The sequence below is a fragment of the Pristiophorus japonicus genome, chromosome 3 (assembly GCF_044704955.1).
Source record: "Pristiophorus japonicus isolate sPriJap1 chromosome 3, sPriJap1.hap1, whole genome shotgun sequence".
Classification (NCBI taxonomy): Eukaryota; Metazoa; Chordata; class Chondrichthyes; family Pristiophoridae; genus Pristiophorus; species Pristiophorus japonicus.
The window spans coordinates 242,312,415-242,331,066 of NC_091979.1; the positions used below are offsets into that span (position 1 = coordinate 242,312,415).

General features: G+C 48.1%; 1 protein-coding gene across 1 annotated transcript in view; it reads left to right on the forward strand.

Moving 5' to 3' along the window:
- hpse2 (heparanase 2) overlaps positions 1 to 5,381 on the forward strand; it is a 570,820-nt gene extending 565,439 nt beyond the window's left edge. Inside the window, exon 13 of the mRNA XM_070873950.1 lies at positions 5,041 to 5,381. Coding sequence (XP_070730051.1) covers positions 5,041 to 5,206 — 166 coding nt within the window. The 3' untranslated portion in view covers positions 5,207 to 5,381. The remainder of the gene's footprint in view (positions 1 to 5,040) is intronic.
- The last annotated feature ends 13,271 nt before the right edge of the window (positions 5,382 to 18,652 follow it).

Consider the following 18,652-nt stretch of genomic DNA (forward strand, 5'->3'; position numbering starts at 1 on the left):
AAAGTATGTGGGAGGGCGCTGAGCACCTCGATTCTCATCGCCGAGAGTGTGCAGAAATCAAGCACAGGGAGTGGAAAGAGCGTGCGGCAAACCAGTCCCACCCTCCCTTTCCCTCAACGACTGTCTGTCCCACCTGTGACAGGGACTGTGTTTCTCGTATTGGACTGTTCAGTCACCTAAGATCTCATTTTTAGAGTGGAAGCAAGTCTTCCTCGATTCCAAGGGACTGCCTATGATGATGATGACAGACTATGTGCGTACCAGCGCCCTAGACCACAAGATTGGTTCATGTGGAGAAAGTTGGTTTCAGCTCATCCTTTAAGAATGCACAACCCCATCATCTTCTCACGACAGCATCTGGCTGCCTCTTAAATTGGTCCAATCTTCTGACCTGAACCATTCTTCTTGCCAACCCATTCCAGCTATTTATTATCCTCCATGGCAGCTACATGTCTTAGTTCTCCTGGCACTGCGTGGGTATATCCATCTAACCTGAAAGTGTTAGCCCTGGATCAGTGGGCAGCACTCTTGCTCTCTGAGTCTGAAGGTTGTGGGTTCAAATCCCACCCCAGAGACTTGATCATCAAATCTAGGACTGACGCTCCAATGCAGCACTGAGGGAAACGCTGCACTGTTGGAGGTGCCGTCTTTCAGATGAGATGTTGAACTGAGGCACCGTCTCCCCTCAGGTAGATGTAAAAGATCCCACAGCATTATTTTGAAGATTCTCCCCGGCAACCTGGCCCAATATTTATCCCTCAACCAGCGTCACTAAAAAATAATTAAACATAGATTGTCTGGTCATTATCACATTGCTGGTTGTGGGAGCTTGCTGTGCACAAATTAGCTGCTGCATTTCCTACATTACTACACAGCTCTGGTGTGCGACAGCTGATTTATCGCCCCTGTCATTTCTTCGACCAATTCTGGCGAATTTCTGGACGGGAGGCGCGAACTTTTTCAAGGCGCTAAAAGTATCGCTCCGTCTGGATTAACGCCGCAACAGAGGCGCGGCCGAATTTCGTGTGACTACACTCAAAAGTACTTCATTGCCTGTAAAGTGCTTTGGAGCATCCTGAAGTTGTGAAGGATGCTGTATAAATACAAGTCTATCTTTCTCTGCAGCCGCATGCGCAATATCTTTTGCAGCGGCAGCAGCTTGTAGCAGCCTGCGTGGGACCACCTTTGCCCACCACCCTATCAGGCAGCGCATTCCAAATCCTAACCACTCGTTGCGTAAAAATGTTTTTCCTCATGTCGCCTCTGGGTCTTTTGCCAATCGCCTTAACTCTGTGCCCTCTCGTTACCGACCCTTCTGCCATTGGAAACAGTTTCTGTTTATTTACTCCATCTAAATCCCTCATGCTTTGAGACACCTCTATCAAATGTCCTCTTGGCCTTCTCTACTCCAAGGAGAACAACCGCAGCTTCTCCTGTCTATCCACGTTAACTGTAATCCCTCATCCCTGGAGCCATTCTAGTAAATCTCTTCTCTATCCTCTCCCAAGCCTTCACGTCCTTCCTAAAGTGCGGTGCCCAGAATTGGACACAATACTCCAGCTGGGGCCTAACTAGCATAACTTCCTGGCTTTTGTACTCTATGGGAAGATATTCAGCCGCGCCTCTGTTGCAGCGTTAATCCAGGCGGAGCGGTGCTTTTAGCGCCTTGAAAAAGTTCGTGCCTCTTGGCCAGAAATTCGTCAGAATCGGTCGAAGAGTTGACAGGGGGGCTAAATCAGTCGTTGCACACCAGACCTGGCGGGGGGGGGGGGGGGGGCATAACGAAAGTTTGGTCGGTAGATTTTGCAGACCCATTGCGCATGTGCGCAATTCCGAGTCAGATCCCGCGGAAAAGCCGAGTCTTAAAGGCGCGGCATAGTAATGCACCCATTAAAGTTTTCAAAATCACATGTTTTCAACCTGTACTGTTAGGTCTATCTGCAGCTGCAAACTCGGAGGCTCACGCACCGCGCTCTGTGTAAACGTTGCACTGACTGTGACCTCCGAGGGAAAAGCTTCCTCATCCCTTTAAGTAGCCACCAGTTAACGACTCTGCAAGCCTGTACCGGCTGTTTTTCCAGACGTTGTTATTGGCGGGGGCTAAATGAGGCGCACGCACCGAATTTACTGACCGGGGCGTAAGTGTGGGAGGTGCACCAGGAATACGTCCTGATCGAAGAAATCGTCAGCAGCCGGGCGCTAGCGGTTTGCGCCCCCGGTGAGCCTCTAATGAATTTTCGGTCAGGCACTAAACGCTGCGCTCCCATTAATGCCACCTCCAGCCGCTAACTGCGGTGTTAGACAACCGAAAATCCAGCCCATTGTCTCTACTTATAAAGCCTAGGATCTTAAATGCTTTATTAACTGCTTTGTTAAGCTGTCCTGCCACCTATAAAGATTTATGCTCAAGCACCCCCAGGTCTCTCTCTTCTTGCACCCCCTTTAAAATTGTATCATTTGGCTTGTATTGTCTATCCTCATTTTTCCAACAAAATGGATCACCTCATACTTCTCTGCGTTGAATTTCATCTGCCATTTGTCTGCCCATTCCACCAGCCTTCTTGAAGTCTATCACTATCCTCTTCACTATTTACTGCACTGCCAAGTTTCGTGTCATCTGCAAATTTTGAAATTGTGTCCTGTACCCCCAAGTCTAAGTCATTAATGTTGATCAAAAACAGCATTGGTCCCAGTACTGAACCTTGGGGAACACCACATAAGAACATAAGAAATAGGAGCAGGAGTAGGCCACCTGGCCCCTCGAGCCTGCTCCGCCATTCAGTAAGATCATGGCTGATCTGATCATGGACTCAGCTCCACTTCCCCGCGCTCCCCATAATCCTTTACTCCCTTATTGCTCAAAAATTTATCTACCTCGCCTTAAATATATTCAATGACCCAGCCTCCACAGCTCTTTGGGGCAGAGAATTCCACAGATTTACAACACTCTGAGAAAGAAATTCCTCCTCATCTCAGTTTTAAATGGGCGGCCCCTTATTCTAAAACTATGTCCCCTTGTTTTAGTTTCCCCTATGAGTGGAAATATCCTCTCTGCATCCACCTTGTCAAGCCCCCTCATTATCTTATAAGTTTCAATAAGATCACCTCTCATTCTTCTGAACTCCAATGTGTACAGGCCCAACCTACTCAATAAGTCGACCCCCTCATTTCCGGAATCAACCGAGTGAACCTTCTCTGAACCTTCCTCCAGCCTTTCCAGTACTTCCACTTTAATTATTTTTATCTCATCCAGTATCCCCACAACCTCCTTTACCGTAGCTTTGGAAAAGTCCCCTTCCTTGGTAAACACTGATGCAAAGTATTCATTTGGTACCTCAGCCATGCCTTCTACCTCCACCAACAGTTCTCCATATGGTCCCTAATCGGCCCCACCTCTCCTCTGACAACCATTTTACTTTCAATATGCTTCTCGAAGATCTTTGGTTTACCTTTTATGTTAGCTGCCAATCTATTCTCATCCTGTCTATTTGCCCCTCTTACTTTTTTAATTTCTCCTCTGTAGCTTTTATATTTAGCCTGATTCTCCCTTGTATTATCAAGCTGACATCTGTCATATGTCCCTGTAAGAAATTGTGAATTGGAAGAAATAACTTGAGACCAAAAAGTCTCTTCAGACTGGTGTTAGAATTGAAGAGTCATTCCGCGGTACAATAGCTAAAGTGACTTGAACAGCGTGAGCATAAATAACTGATAACGGGAAGCTCCAAACATCTGAGGGGCAAAAATGGCATGTCTGACTCCAACCTTGGGAGGGTAAATGTGAAAAGGAGGGTTTCGCCCAAGAGTTGAGACAAAAAACTCGACATATTGGTTAAATGGTCCTGCCCATATCCTACATCTGACCCACCCCTAAAAAGAGAATAAAAGAAAGACCTAGAGGATGTTTCAGGGCAGACGGTGAAGATAAGAACTGTTCGTGCCATCAGCCGTCTGTCCGATCGGGACTAGTACCAGCTTCTTGTCATGGTCGCATGTCTACTGTGTCTATCCTGATTATGTGTTGTGTTTGACTATATTTGAACTACTGCTCTCTGAAATAAAATGACTTATGACTCCTAAGACCCGTTGGGTGTCTGTATGTGACCTGTGATCCTAGTCTTACACCCCCTTTTTCTGCTCCACCCTATACTCTAACTCCTTCGTCATTCCGGGAGCTCTGGTTGCCCTCACTTCCCACTTGTAGAAATGTACCTATCATCATCATCATCATCATAGGCAGTCCCTCGGAATCGAGGAAGACTTGCTTCCACACTTAGAATGAGTCCTTAGGTGGCTGAACAGTCCAATATGAGAGCCACAGTCCCTGCCACAGGTGGGACAGATAGTCGTTGAGGGAAAGGGTGGGTGGGGAGTCTCGTTTGCCGCACGCTCTTTCCGCTACCTGCGCTTGTTTTCTGCATGCTCTCAGCAATGAGACTCGAGGCGCTCAGCGCCCTCCCGGATGCACTTCTTCCACTTAGGGCGGTCTTTGGCCAGGGACTCCCAGGTGTCGGTGGGGATGTTGCACTTTATCAGGGAGGCTTTGAGGGTGTCCTTGTAACGTTTCCTCTGCCCACCTTTCGCTCATTTAGGTGAAGGAGTTCTAAGTAGAGCGCTTGCTTTGGGAGTCTCGTGTCTGGCATGCAAACTGTGTGGCCTGCCCAGCGGAGCTGATCAAGTGTCGTCAGTGCTTCAATGCTAAGGATGTTGGCCTGGTCGAGGACGCTAATGTGGTGCGTCTGTCCTCCCAGGGGATTTGTAGGATCTTGCAGAGGCATCGTTGGTGATATTTCTCCAGCAACTTGAGGTGTCTACTGTACATGGTCCATCTCTCTGAGCCATACAGGAGGGCGGCTATTACTACAGCCCTGTAGACCATGAGCTTGGTGGTAGATTTGAGGGCCTGGTCTTCGAACACTTAGGCAGCCGAAGGCTGTGCTGACGCACTGGAGGTGATGTTGAATCTCCTCATCAATGTACCTATATACCTTGCAGGAATACAAGCAAGGTTCTTCTAACTGTGGTCTTGCTTTGTCCTAGGTCCGTTCAACTGAATGGTCGGCCACTAGCGATGATCGACGACGGAACATTTCCTGAACTAAAACCAAGAACTCTACGGGCCGGAAGAATCGTGGTCGTCCCGCCGCTGTCCATCGGATTCTACGTGGTGAAGAACGCCAATGCCCCCTCTTGCAAGTTCCGGTAGCCATGCTGACCAGCGACTGAGAACCTGCCACCTTGTCCTAAGCAATATTACAACCACAAAAAAATTAACAGCTGACTATTTCCATTCCTGCCTGAACCTCTTCTGAAACCAGGGCCTGAAAAGCCCCTGAAGTGTCAAAATGTGATGTCCCTCTCTCCCGCCCCCGCCCCCCCCACTCCCATCTTTTCTCAGATATTAAGAGTTTGTTCTGTAGGCTGTTCACGGATTAACTAACCATCTCAAACACTACAGCAATTCCTTTGTTGCAATGGTCTTCAACGAATGACTTTTTTTTTAAAAAGCAGAATCATCCAAGGAACAGGCTTCATAACCACAGCATGTCCACTGTTCAGATGGCGCATTAGACTCTGGATTATACACTGACAATGTCTCAGTCACCTTCTGTACAAAAGAGTTATTTTTCTAGTCAAATACTGTAAATCAGGCCCAAAGCTCCACGGCAACCTCTTCAAAACGTCCAATTAGTTGGTTTTATATTGCCAGCCTGGTCTGTGTAAGTGGAATAAATGTGTTTCCTTGGTTGTTAACCAGCCTCCACCAGCTTTCCCGATGTCTTAATGGGTCAGAGCACCACCTCTGTGTGTAACTGAGCCATCCAGCCCAGGAGGAACCTGGGACCAATCGATGGTGCACGCAGAGTTAGTTGATCATCACTGGACCGCTGGTGGGGTGTTACTACAACTGGACCTCAGTGCCCCTGGATTAGGGAGGTGGGGTGGCGGGGGGGTTAGGGGGCGGGGGTGGGGGTGGGGGGTGGTGTGGCTGGGGTGGTGGGCGGGAAGAAGGAAATCAGCCAGAATTCTCATATCCATTGACCACTGCTGGAAAGTGTATGCATGTTTTAATTATGGTCGACGACTGATTCTGACACGACCGTGATCTCATTCATGGCTGAATAACCGTCTGAGCTCACACGAGTGTGGAGACTTCGATGAGCGAACAGAGGGTTGTCACCTCCCTGGGTAGACAGCACCGTTAGAAAAAGAGGGGCGTGAACTGGAGGAAATGAGAAACTCCGTCAAACAGTGTGCTTCTTTCATTCATAAACTCCATTTTGGACTGAAGGCAATTTGTGACACGGAATTTATAATTGTTACATTGAGCACGGGCACAAATTCTATCCAATTATCCAATAGATTTTCTTTTTGTCTTTTAGATATCATAGAATGATACAGTACAGAGGGAGGCCATTGTGCCCATCGTGCCTGTGCCAGCTCTTTAAAAGATCAATCCAATTTAGCCCCACTCTCCCTGCTCTTTCCCCATAGCCCGTGCAATTTATTTTCCCACATCCAATTCCCATATCCAATGTAGAACAACTATCGAGAATGTCATCCACATTCTTCCCATGTATCGGTCCATCCTAGTGATTCACACGGAGATAAGCTTCACGTATGGTCGGAGATTGTTACACATTGAACCATCCCACCCCTAAGGCAGAATTCCAATAAGTTGCTAATTAATTTTTGTCAATCACCAGTTATCCAGTCAGCATCAGTTCTGAGGGGAAAAAAATAATAATTTCAGTCAAGCTTATGCCTCTTCTCTTTGGAAGGAATTCCCTAATACCATGTCCGGGAGATACTTATCACCGGCGGCCGGGGGGATATGGTGAATTTAGAAGCTGTATATAAAATTAATTTGTGGAACGAGTGCACGCTAACCACAAAGGGTCTGTGGCAGAGCCTCTAGGAGATGCAAATGGTCTGGGAGAGGCCTGAATGTAGGCCAAAACAAGAGCTGGAAGGGCTGGAGGCCCTGCGCTCACTCCTTCCTGACGTTGATAACTTATTTGCCGTTCATCAATCCTTACCTGAACCTCAGGGCCGTTTTTAACCCGAAACTCCGAGTATTACGGACCGTTCCAAACAATGAGTGAGTGAAAACAGAAAATGCTGGACATCTCAATGGGTCAGGCAGCATCTGTGGAGAGAGAGAAACAGAGTTAGCATTTCAGGTTGATGACCCTTCGTCAGAACTGGCGAACGTTCGAAATGAACAGATTCTTAAGGAGCACTGAGAGGGGGGGAGGGGAGGAAAGAACAAAAGGGAAGGTCGGTGATAGGGTGGAAGACAGGAGCGATTAGAGAGCCAAAAGGGATGCTGGGCCGACTTGAGACACCAAAGGGTCAATTGGAAACCCCAATAGCCCCTTCGGTAAGGAAAGCTGATTGACTGGAAACAAAAATTGATGTATATAACTGATAATGCACTTGGGATCAGGATGAAGTGCTTGAATTTTGCCTCCTCCCAATCCTTATGAATCCACACTTGGTTCCCCAGTTACATCATTTCCCAGGTACCTGCAAGTGCCAATCCATTGGTCCCACAACTTTGCCCTGTCCTTTTTTAATTCCTTTGTATTTTAACGGTATCCAGTAGTGACATACAGCTAATCACTTAAAATAATGTAATGTTAAAATGTCCTACTATGTAATTAGCAGTACCAGAAACAGAAGATATTAACAACACTTAATATATTTGATGTCTTGCTTATAAAAGTATTTACTAAGATGTTCATATCTCTTTGAAAGATGAAGAAGCGTCTCAACGTTATAACTCATATACTCGCCTTATCCAGGATTTATTTTTAGCACTACACCATATAGCATGTCCTCCAGCAACTGAATACTTTCCTGGCAATTTTTTTTTGTCTGAAAGGAGCTGAAGTTCTATTAAATTATGCAAATAATTTTTTTAATAAACACTAAACATTAAACCTTTTGAGTGTTGAATTATCCTTGTATTTTGCAGTGTGCTTTGGAGAGAAAGCCTCACGATCGGAGGTTTCTCATCAGAGTCAAACAAACAGATTCTGCTTCAGAAGCCTCTTCCACAAGCTCATTGAATGGCCAATCCTGCTTTATCTATCTTCATCAGCACCTCTCAATTCCGTGACCTCTACCACCTAGAAAGAAAGAAAGAAAGACTTACATGTATATAGCGCCTTTCACGACCACCGGACGTCTCAAAGCACTTTACAGCCAATGAAATACTTTTGGAGTGTAATCATTGTTGTAATGTAAGAAACATGGCAGCCAATTTACCCACAGCAAACTCCCACAAACAACAATGTGATAATGCCCAGATAACCTGTTTTTGTTATGTTGATTGAGGAATAAATATTGGCCAGGACACCGGGGATAACTCCCCTGCTTTTCTTCGAAACAGTGCAATGAGATCTTTGTTACGTCCACCTGAGAGGACAGACGGGGCCTCAGTTTAATGTCTCATCCTAAAGACAGGACCTCCAACAGTGCAGCGCTCCCTCAGCACTGCACTGGAGTGACAGACTAGATTTATGTGCTGAAGTCTCTGGAGTGGAACTTGAACCCACAACCTTCTGACTCAGATGCGAGTGTACTACCTATCATATATGTATACTCTGTGTATATACTACGCTGGTATCACTAGAGGGTGCAACTGTGGGAGGCCCAGGCAGGAGCTGTATAAAAGACTGGTCACCATGCGGTGAAGGCACTCTGCAGTTACAATAAAGAGACTTAAGATCACAGCAGTTCAAGCACAGCACTAGGCCTCGTGGAGTTATTCTACAGATAAGTAGAGACATTAACTAGCGATGAGTACAGATCATGGACTTACATGCAGAGATGGCTGCCGTTGGTAGTTTAGAAAAGTTTACAGAGGGTGAAGCCTTTAGTCATGTTTTGCTGGCCAGGTATTGCATCTACACACACCGCCGCACCGAGGGCCAGGATTTAGCGGAATATGTCGCAAACCTACGAAGGCTTGCGGAACCGTGCGAATTTGGTGAACTCAACAATGTGTTGAGGGACGTTTTCGCGACAGGATGGGATGGGATCACCACCTTAAGCCAGGCGTTCACGACCTCAACGTTGAGATTCTCCCAGAATCAAAACTCACTGGCAAGTACTGTGCAGAAAATAACTGTTGATCAAGGAATTAGTCCGACTCAGAGTCTGCCAAGGAGTGTAAATATGAATCGTTTAACATGCTGGCGTTGCAGGGGTAACCATCGGGTCTGTCTGTGTCCATTCAGACACTGTGTGCAAAGGCTGCGGCCAAAAGGGCCACCCACAGCGAATGTGCAGAAGAACTGCGACTCAAAACGTGGCAGAGGAGTCGGCAGGATCTAGCAAGGATCATAAAGTACAAGCTAGAGAGGCGACTCAGCCCAAGGAAGCAGTGCACGGGGTGCACAACTTCACTACCAAAAGTACCCACATGATGATGAAAGTCAAGATAAATGGCATTCCTGTTTCCATGGAGTTGGACACGGGGGCGAGTCAGTCACATGAGCCAGAAGGCATTTGAGAGGCTGTGGGGCAACATAGAACAAAGACCCAAGCTGAGCCCAATTCAGACAAAGCTGCGCACTTACACCAAGTAACTGATCCCAGTTATTGGCAGTGCGAACGTAAAAGTATCCTATGATGGAGAGATATACGAATTGCCACTGTGGGTTGTACCAGGCGACTGGCCAACGCTGCTTGGCAGAAGCTGGATGGGGAAGATTCGGTGGAACTGGGAAGACGTCAAAGCACTATCTTCAGTGGACGATGCTTCCTGTCCTCAAGTGCTGAGCAAGTTCCCATCCTTATTTGAACCAGGCATCGGCAACTTCACAGGCGCCAAAATGCAGATCCACTTGGTCCCCGAGGCATGGCCTGTTCATCACAAGGCTCGAGCGGTCCCTTACATGATGAGGGAGAAAGTGGAGATTGAATTGGACAGACTTCAATGCAAGGCAATCATATCACCAGTCGAATTCAACGAGTGGGCCAGCCCGATTGTTCCGGTACTAAAGAGTGATGGCACAGTCAGAATCTGCGGCGACTACAAGGTAATGGTCAACCGAGTTTCATTACAGGACCAGTACCCACTACCCAAAGCCGATGATCCCTTTGCGACATTAACAGGGGGAAAGGTGTTCACTAAGCTGGATCTAACCTCCGCTTACATGACCCAGGAGCTGGCTGAGTCGTCGAAAAACTTAACGTGCATTAACACACACAAGAGACTGTTTTTGTATCACAGGTGCCCGTTTGGGATCCGCTCAGCTGCAGCCATCTTCCAAAGGAACACAAAGGATAACATCCTAATCACTGATCGCAACACCACCGAACACCTGCACAACCTGCAAGAGGTTTTAAGTCGACTAAACAGTGTCGGACTCCGGCAGAAACGATCCAAGTGTGTCTTCCTGGCGCCAGAGGTAGAATTCCTGGGGAGGCAGACGGCATCAGGCCCGAAGACAGAGGCCATCAAGAATGCACCCAGACCACAACATTTAATGGAGCTGCGCTTGTTCCTGGGACTCCTCAACTATTTCGGTAACTTTCTTCCAGAGTTGAGCACCTTGCTCGAACCATTGCACAAATTGCTACGCAAGGGAGATGACTGAGTTTGGGGTCAAAATCAAGAAGCCGCTTTCAAAAAGACCAGAAACTTGCTGTGTTTGAACAAGTTGCTTGTATTGTATGACCCAGGTAAACGTCTAGTTTTAGCATGTGACGTGTCGTCGTACGGTATCAGGTGTGTTTTACAGCAAGCAAATGTAGCTGGCAAACTCCAACCGGTTGCATATACGTCTAGAAGTCTATCCATGGCCAAAAGAGCCTACAATATGGTCGAGAAGTAGGCTTTGGTCTGTACCTATGGGGTAAAAAAAATGCACCAGTATTTGTTCGGACTCAGGTTCAAGTTAGAAACCAACCACAAGCCCCTAATCTCACTGTTTTCGGAAAGCAAAGGCATAAACACCAATGTTTCATCGTGAATCCAAAGATGGGCACTAACACTGTCGGCCTACGATTATACGATCCGCCACAGGCCAGGCACTGAGAACTGCGCCGATGCCCTCAGCCGGCTACCGTTGCCCACAACCGGGGTGGAAATGGCGCAGCCCGCAGACCTGTGCCTGGTCATGGACATCTTCGAAAGCAAAGGGCCCGCCAGATCAGGACCTGGACCAACCAGGACCCTGTGCTATCTCTTGTAAAAAGTTACATCCTCAATGGGGGCTGGTCAGTGGTCCCAAGAGAAATGCAAGACGAGATAAAGCTGTTTCAGTGTCGTAAAGATGAAATGTCCATCCAATCAGATTGATTCTTATGGGGCTACTGCGTCATCCTGCCAAAAAAAGGCAGGGCGACCTTCATACGCGACCTACATAGTGCCCACCCAGGCATAGTCATGATGAAGGCTATCACCAGGTCCCACATCTGGTGGCCCGGCATTGCCTCGGACTTGGAGTCGTGCATGCGTCAGTGTAACACTTGCTCACAATTGAGCAATGTCCCCAGGGAGGCTCCCACTTAGTCTGTGGTCCTGGCCCTCAAAACCATGGTCCAGGATCCACGTAGATTATGTGGGCCCCTTTCTAGGAAAAATGTTCTTCGTTGTAGTGGACGCCTACTCTAAGTGGATCGAATGTGTAATAATGGCATCCAGCATGTCCACTGCCACCATTGAAAGCCTCAGGGCCATGTTCGCCACCCATGGCTTGCCCGACATTCTGTTTCCGCAGCTTGGAATTCAATGAATTCATGACCCGCAATGTCAGGTCTGCACCTTTCAAGCCCGCATCCAATGGCCAAGCGGAGCGGGCAGTCCAAACCATAAAGCAGAGCTTGAAACGCATCATGAAAGGCTTCTTACAAACCTTCCTATCCCGGGTGCTGATCAATTACAGGACATGACCCCACTCGCTTACCGGGGTCCCCCCTGCAGAGTTACTGATGAAATGTACACTCAAAACCAGACTCTCCTTAGTCCACCCTGACCTCAACGACCGGGCATTATCGGCAAAACATGTACCATGATCGCGCGGCTGTATCACACAACATCACTATCAACGACTCGGTGTTTGTGCTGAGTCGTGGTCATGGACCCAAATGTTTTAGCCAAGGAGAGGAATAGAGTGTTTGTTATCAAACGGCTTAACGGACAAACGTGCAGAAAGCATTTCGACCTACCGGGAGAGAACCTTACCTTCAGTGATCCACCTACACACACCCAATCAGCAACCGACCTAGCTGCCAACCACAAGGATGATCCCACCATCTCCAACAGTCCAGTCAGACCAACAGCGCTGCAGTGGCCCGACCAACTCACCCATGCCAGAAATGACACTCAGACAATCAACCAGGGAGCGCAGAGTTCCGGATCGCCTCAACCTGTAACTAATTCGCATCAAAAACTTTTGGGGGGGGGGGGGCGGAATGTTGTCATATATGTATACTCTGTGTATATACTATGCTGGTATCACTAGAGGGTGCAACTGTGGGAGGCCCAGGCATGAGCTGTATAAAAGGCTGGTCACCATGCGGTGAAGACACTCTGCAGTTACAATAAAGGGACTAAGATCACAGCAATTCAAGCACAGCACTAGGCCTCGTGGAGTTATTCTACAGATAAGTAGAGACATATAACTACCCACTGAGCCACAGGGCTGCAGGCGCATGGGAGTCACATCACCCCTAAGTTCCCCTTCGAGCCGCACACCATCCTGACTTGGAAATTTATCGCCTTTCCTTCATCGTCGCTGCATCAAATCCTGGAACTCCCTCCCTAAAATCAACCGATAAAGGAGTAGGAGTACCTTCACCACACAGACTGCAGCGGTTCAAGAAGGCGGCTCGCCACCACCTTCTCGAGGGCAATTAGGGATAGAAACATAGAAATTTACAGTGCAGAAGGAGGCCATTTCGACCCATCGTGTCCACGCCGGCCGACAAACAGCCGCACGGCCCTCGGTCCTCAGGATGGGCAATAAATAAACGTTGGCCTTGCCAGTGATACCTGCATCCCATGAACATAAAAAGTCACAGTCCTCCCATCAAGAAATCCAAACCATTTCTTAGTTGGCCCCAAGGTTTTGGCCTCCATCACTTCGATGTGTGAAGAAAGGCTAAGATCAGTCCAAATTTTATTTTTGTCAGTTTGACTCTGTGGCTGCTTATTATACTATTTTTTGGGGCACATATATCAGAGAGCTGAAATTCCGAGTGGGTCCCAGGTAGATCTGGGGTAGATCACCTGCCTGGGGAACAGAGAATAGGATGGAACCAGGTTGCACCTGGATTCCGTCCTGTGTTTTTGCTTCAACCATTTTCTGATGGACAAGTCATGGGTGGAGTTTCTGCTCAACTAACTGCCCTTCCCCCCACCTCCCCTCCCCCATGGCAAGGGGAAGTGTCTGGGGGATTTACATGGTTACCCCATGCTTTATGCTCTTGAAAGTGTTCAGCAGAGCTCAAGTCAACTGAGACCTGGTGAGGAGCCAGGAAAGACTCCGGGCTAAGCTTACCAGTGGCAAAGCAATGGATCCCATAAGGGATCAATTGTCCTTAATCTGCCAGAGTTAGGGAGTTGAAGATCTTTCAGTGCCAGTTTCTCTTCAACCCAGTAAGGGCTTTGAGGCACCCGAATGGAGCAGTGGGGTGCCATTACACCTTCTGGCAGCAGACATCAGCTTGGGCACCTCCGATAAAGAAAGACTTGCATTTATATAGTGCCTTTCACAACCACCAGGCGTCTCACACCGCTTCACAGCCAATTAAATACTTTTGGAGTGCAGTCACTGTTGTAATGTGGGAAACGTGGCAGCCAATTTACGCACAGCAAGCTCCCACAAACAGCAATGTGATAATGACCAGATAATCTGTTTTAGTGATGTTGATTGAGGAATAAATATTGGCCCCTTGTCGAAACAATGCCACGGGATCTTTTACATCCACCTAAAAGAGCAGACAAGGCCTTGGTTTAACATCTCATCAGAAAGTCGGCAACTCCGACAGTGCAGCGCTCCCTCAGCACTGCATTGGGAGTGTCAGTCTGGATTTATGAGCTCAGGTGTCTGGAGTGGGACTTGAACCCACAACCTCCTGACTCACAGAGGCGAGTGTGCTACGCACTGAGCCACAGCTGACACTGTCACCAGGGTGCCTGCGCTGAAGGTGCTAATAATCTCATCCCTGCAGTTTGGGCTGGAGTTGGCGCCTCCTTCAATTTAGGCAGCGGTGGGTTCTGACCCGCCTCAATTGCACCAGCGGAATGGATCCACTGGAATTTCGGCCTTTGTATGTTCCTCCCCTGGCTGTCATCATTGTACACACTATGGGGCCAATTTTCCACATGGCCGATTTTTGGCGCAGTTGTAGAGGTACATCCGATTTTTTAGTGGCCCGACTGCACCAAAAGGAAAGTTCCAAGTTTCGATGGAATCAACTTCCATTTTGGAGCGGCGCAGATTGTCTTTAAGCTCTGTGGGTGGAGCTTAAGATCTGCGCCGAAAAACTGAGGTTGCCAGGGTAACGAGGGACGCTGAATTTATCCTGTAGTGCCATTACTGATTTCCGCGCCCCCCACCCCCCCCATCCAAGAACTTCTATTTTCATAACAGGTGGTAGCATTTTAATTTTTAAAAATTGATTTTTCTCTTTGTAAACTCAACTGTGACCCCGTGATCCCCCCCACAATCCCTATGCCGTTGCTATCCTCGACCGAAAGGCCCCGCACGCCCCTCCCCCCACCGCCCCTGGTGCCGGCCACAGAAATCCCAGGCCAAAAGGCCCCCCGCCCCCTCCGCCCCGTGTCGTGTCTTTATCTCCTCTAAAACAATAGATTACTCTCCGTGCCGTTTTTGAAAAAAATCCCAGTTGGCCAAACTCGCTTAAATAGCCAGAAATGGCACTGCGGTGACGTCAAAAAATCGGGAATTTTAAAAATCGGGCATAAGTGGTTTAGGATGGCGCAGAAACTTTGGCAAAACTTGCAGATTTTAGTCTGCTCCAAGAAAAACAGCTTTGGCCAAAAAAAACGGCGCAGAATGGTGGCGAAAATTCAGCCCATACTAGGTCTAACCTGACAACTATTACTAATCAAAAAAAAAACAAAGCACTCGACACTGACCATTAGCCAGAGAACGAAAGAACCTAAGAATTAGGAGTAGGAGTAGGCCATTCGGCCCCTCGAGCCTGCTCCGCCATTCAATAAGATCATGGCTGATCTTCTACCTCAACTCCACTTTCCTGCAGTATCCCCATATCTCTTGAATCCCTTAATATACAAAAATCTATCGATCTCTTTCTTGAAATATACTCAACGACTGAGCTACCACAGCACTCTGGGGTAGAGAATTCCAAAGATTCACCACCCTCTGAGTGAAGAAGTTTCTCCTCATCTCGGTCCTAAATGGCCGACGCCTTATCCTGAGACTGTGATCCCTGGTTCTAGACCCCCCAGCCAGGGGAAACATCCTCTCAGCATCTACCCTGTCAAGCCCTCTAAGAATTTTGTATGTTTCAATGAAATCACCTCTTCTAAACTCTGGAGCATATAGGCCTAGTCTACTCAAACTCTTCTCATAGCACAATCCCCCCCCCCCCCCATCCCAGGAACCAATCTGGTGAACCTTCGTTGCACTCCCTCTATGGCAAGTATCTCCTTCCTGTCAAGCGCTGTAAGAATTTTGTATGTTTCAATTGTGCACTTGTCCTTATGCAAATGATCTTGGGGGGTTTTGCCCAGGAGTTGGGATCATGCAATCACCCCAAAACGTGGACCGCCAACAAGCAGGTGTGACAAGAAATTCTTTCCCCATCCTTGCGATTCCACATCTAATGACATAATCTTTATGTTTTTGAAAATCACTCTATGCTCCTTAGCACCATAGCCCAGGGAGCCTCTCCGAGCTCCGGTCTCGCTGTCTTGGATATCACACAGCTGAATTTTTCAATTTTGTGACCCTCCAAGCTCCAAATGTTCCAGCTGATGTGGTTTTCTTCCTCTGTGCTTTGAAATTCAGACCCAGTTCACCCTCTCTGTGTCAGCCATGGCTCAGTGGGTAGCACTCTTGCCTCTGAGTTAAAAGGGTTCAAGTCCCACTCCAGGAACTTAAGCACAAAGTTCTGACACTCTCGTGCAGTACTGAGGGAGTGAAGCATTGTGGGAGCTGGGATTGAATATTCGAGCCACAGATTGAAGATTGCAAAACTTTATATCCAATCAAATTGTCAATCTTGAAAATAGGGCAAAAGAACAGAAAGTGCTGGAAATACTCAGCAGGCCAGGAAGCCCCTGTGGAGAGAGAAACAGAGTTAATGTTTCAAAATAAGACTCTCTGCCTCTGTATTCATCGCCAAACTATACATCTCCTAGACTTGAGTTACCATGTCACCCACAGCACCAACGTCAGTGTTCTCGATCAGGCCAACATCCCCAGCATCGAAGCACTGACCGCACTCGACCAGCATCGTTGGGCAGGCCACATCGTTCGCATGCCCAACACAAGACTCCCAAAGCAAGCGCTCTACTCAGAACTCCTATATGGCAAGTGAGCCCCAGGTGGCCAGAGGAAACATTTCAAGGACACTCTCAAAGCCTCCTTGCCTCCCACCGACACCTGGGACTCCTGGCCAAAGACCACCCTAAGTGGAGGAAGAGCATCCAGGAGGGCGCTGAGCACCTCGAGTCTCATCGCCGAGAGTACGCAGAAAACAAGCGCAGGCAGCGGAAGGAGCGTGCAGCAAACCAGGCTCCCCACCAACCTTTCTGTTATGTATGTAAACTTTACTAGTGTGTAAGACTTGCCACGAGCGGCCACACCTGTTGGAGACCGAAGGGTCATCTGCACACCCCGGGTAAGCAGGTATAAAAGACAGTCTACCATGCTGCTTCCTCACTCTGGAGTTACATTAAATAGACCAAGGTCACAATAGTTTGAGCTTACAGTATAGAGTCTTGTGGAGTTATTCTGAACATAACAATTGGCGACGAGTAACAGATCATGAACTTTCACGTGGTTATGGCTGCCATTGGTATTCTTGAGAGATTTGTTGAGGGTGATGATTAGGAAGCCTTCGTTGAGCATCTTGACCAGTACTTCGTGGCCAACAAGCTGAATACGGAAGATACCGCGGTCAAGCGCATTGCGATTCTCCTCACCGTTTGTGGGTCCACGGTATATGGCCTCGTCAAAAATCTGCTAGCACCGATGAAACCAACGGAGAAGACATATGCAGAGTTGTGCACGCTGGTTCGGGAACACCTCAAGCCGAAGGAGAGCATCTTAATGGCCAGGTATCACTTTTATACGCACCATCGCTCTGAGGTCCAGAACGTGGCGAGCTGTGTCGCCGACCTAAGACATCTTGCGGGAACGTGTGAATTTGCTGGATTTTTGGGAGAAATGTTGCAGGACTTTTTCGTGATTGAAATCGGCCACGAGGTCATTCTTCGCAAACTGCTGTCTGCTGAATCCCTAGATCTGAGCAACGCCATCACGATAGCCCAGGCTTTCATGTCCACGAATGATAACACTAAGTAATATCTTTGCAGCATCGAAGCTCACCGGCAAGTACTGTGCATAAAATAATGCCTTCAGCAGGCAGAACAGTACATGGCAGGGCCTACATGCCTGCAGAGGCCAGACCTAGGATGACTCAGAGTCCACTTGGGGCATGAATGCGAATCCATTAACACCATGTTAGCGCTGCGAGGGTAATCATAGAGCCCAGCAATGTGGATTCAAGCACTACGTGTACAAGGGCTGTGGAACAATGAGGCACCTCCAGCGAATGTGCAAACGTACTGCGACTCACCTCGTGGAAGAGTCGGCAGAAGATGACCGATACGGCGCGGATCATGCTGAACGAGTAAGAGAGGCAACTCAACCCGAGGCTGAAGAGGAAGTGTATGGGGTACACACCTTCACCACCAAAAGCCCTCCGATAATGTTCAAAGTCAAATTAAACGGCATTCCAATTTCCATGGAATTGGACACGGGGGCGAGTCAGTCAATTATGAGCCAGAAGGCTTTTGAGAAACTGTGGGGCAACAAGGCACAAAGGCCAAAACTAAGTGCGATTCACACAAAGCTGCGCACTTACGCCAAAGAGCTCATACCAGTCATTGGCAATGCGGCAGTGAAGGTATCGTACGATGGAACTGTGCATGATGCCTTCAGTTGGCTACCATTGCCCACCACCGGGGTGGAAATAGCGCAACCTGCAGACTTGCTTCTTGTAATGGATGTTTTTGAGAGCGAGGGATCATGCATCACAGCTCGCCAGATCAGGACCTGGACTAGCCAGGACCCTGTGCTATCACTAGTAAAAAGCTGCATCCTCAATGGGAGCTGGTCGGCTGTTCCTGGGGAAATACAAGACAAAATTGAGTCATTTTACCAACGCTAGGATAAATGGTCCATCCACTCGGATTGTCTCCTATGGGGGAATCACATGGTTTTGCCAAAAAAAGGCAGGGAAACATTTATACGCGACCTACACAGTACCCACCCAGGCATAGTCCTGATGAAGGCTATCGCCAGGTCGCATGTTTGGTGGCCCGGCATTGACTCGGAATTGGAATCGTGCGTACACCAATGTAACACTTGCTCACAGTTGAGCAATGCACCAAGGGAGGCCCCACTGAGTCTGT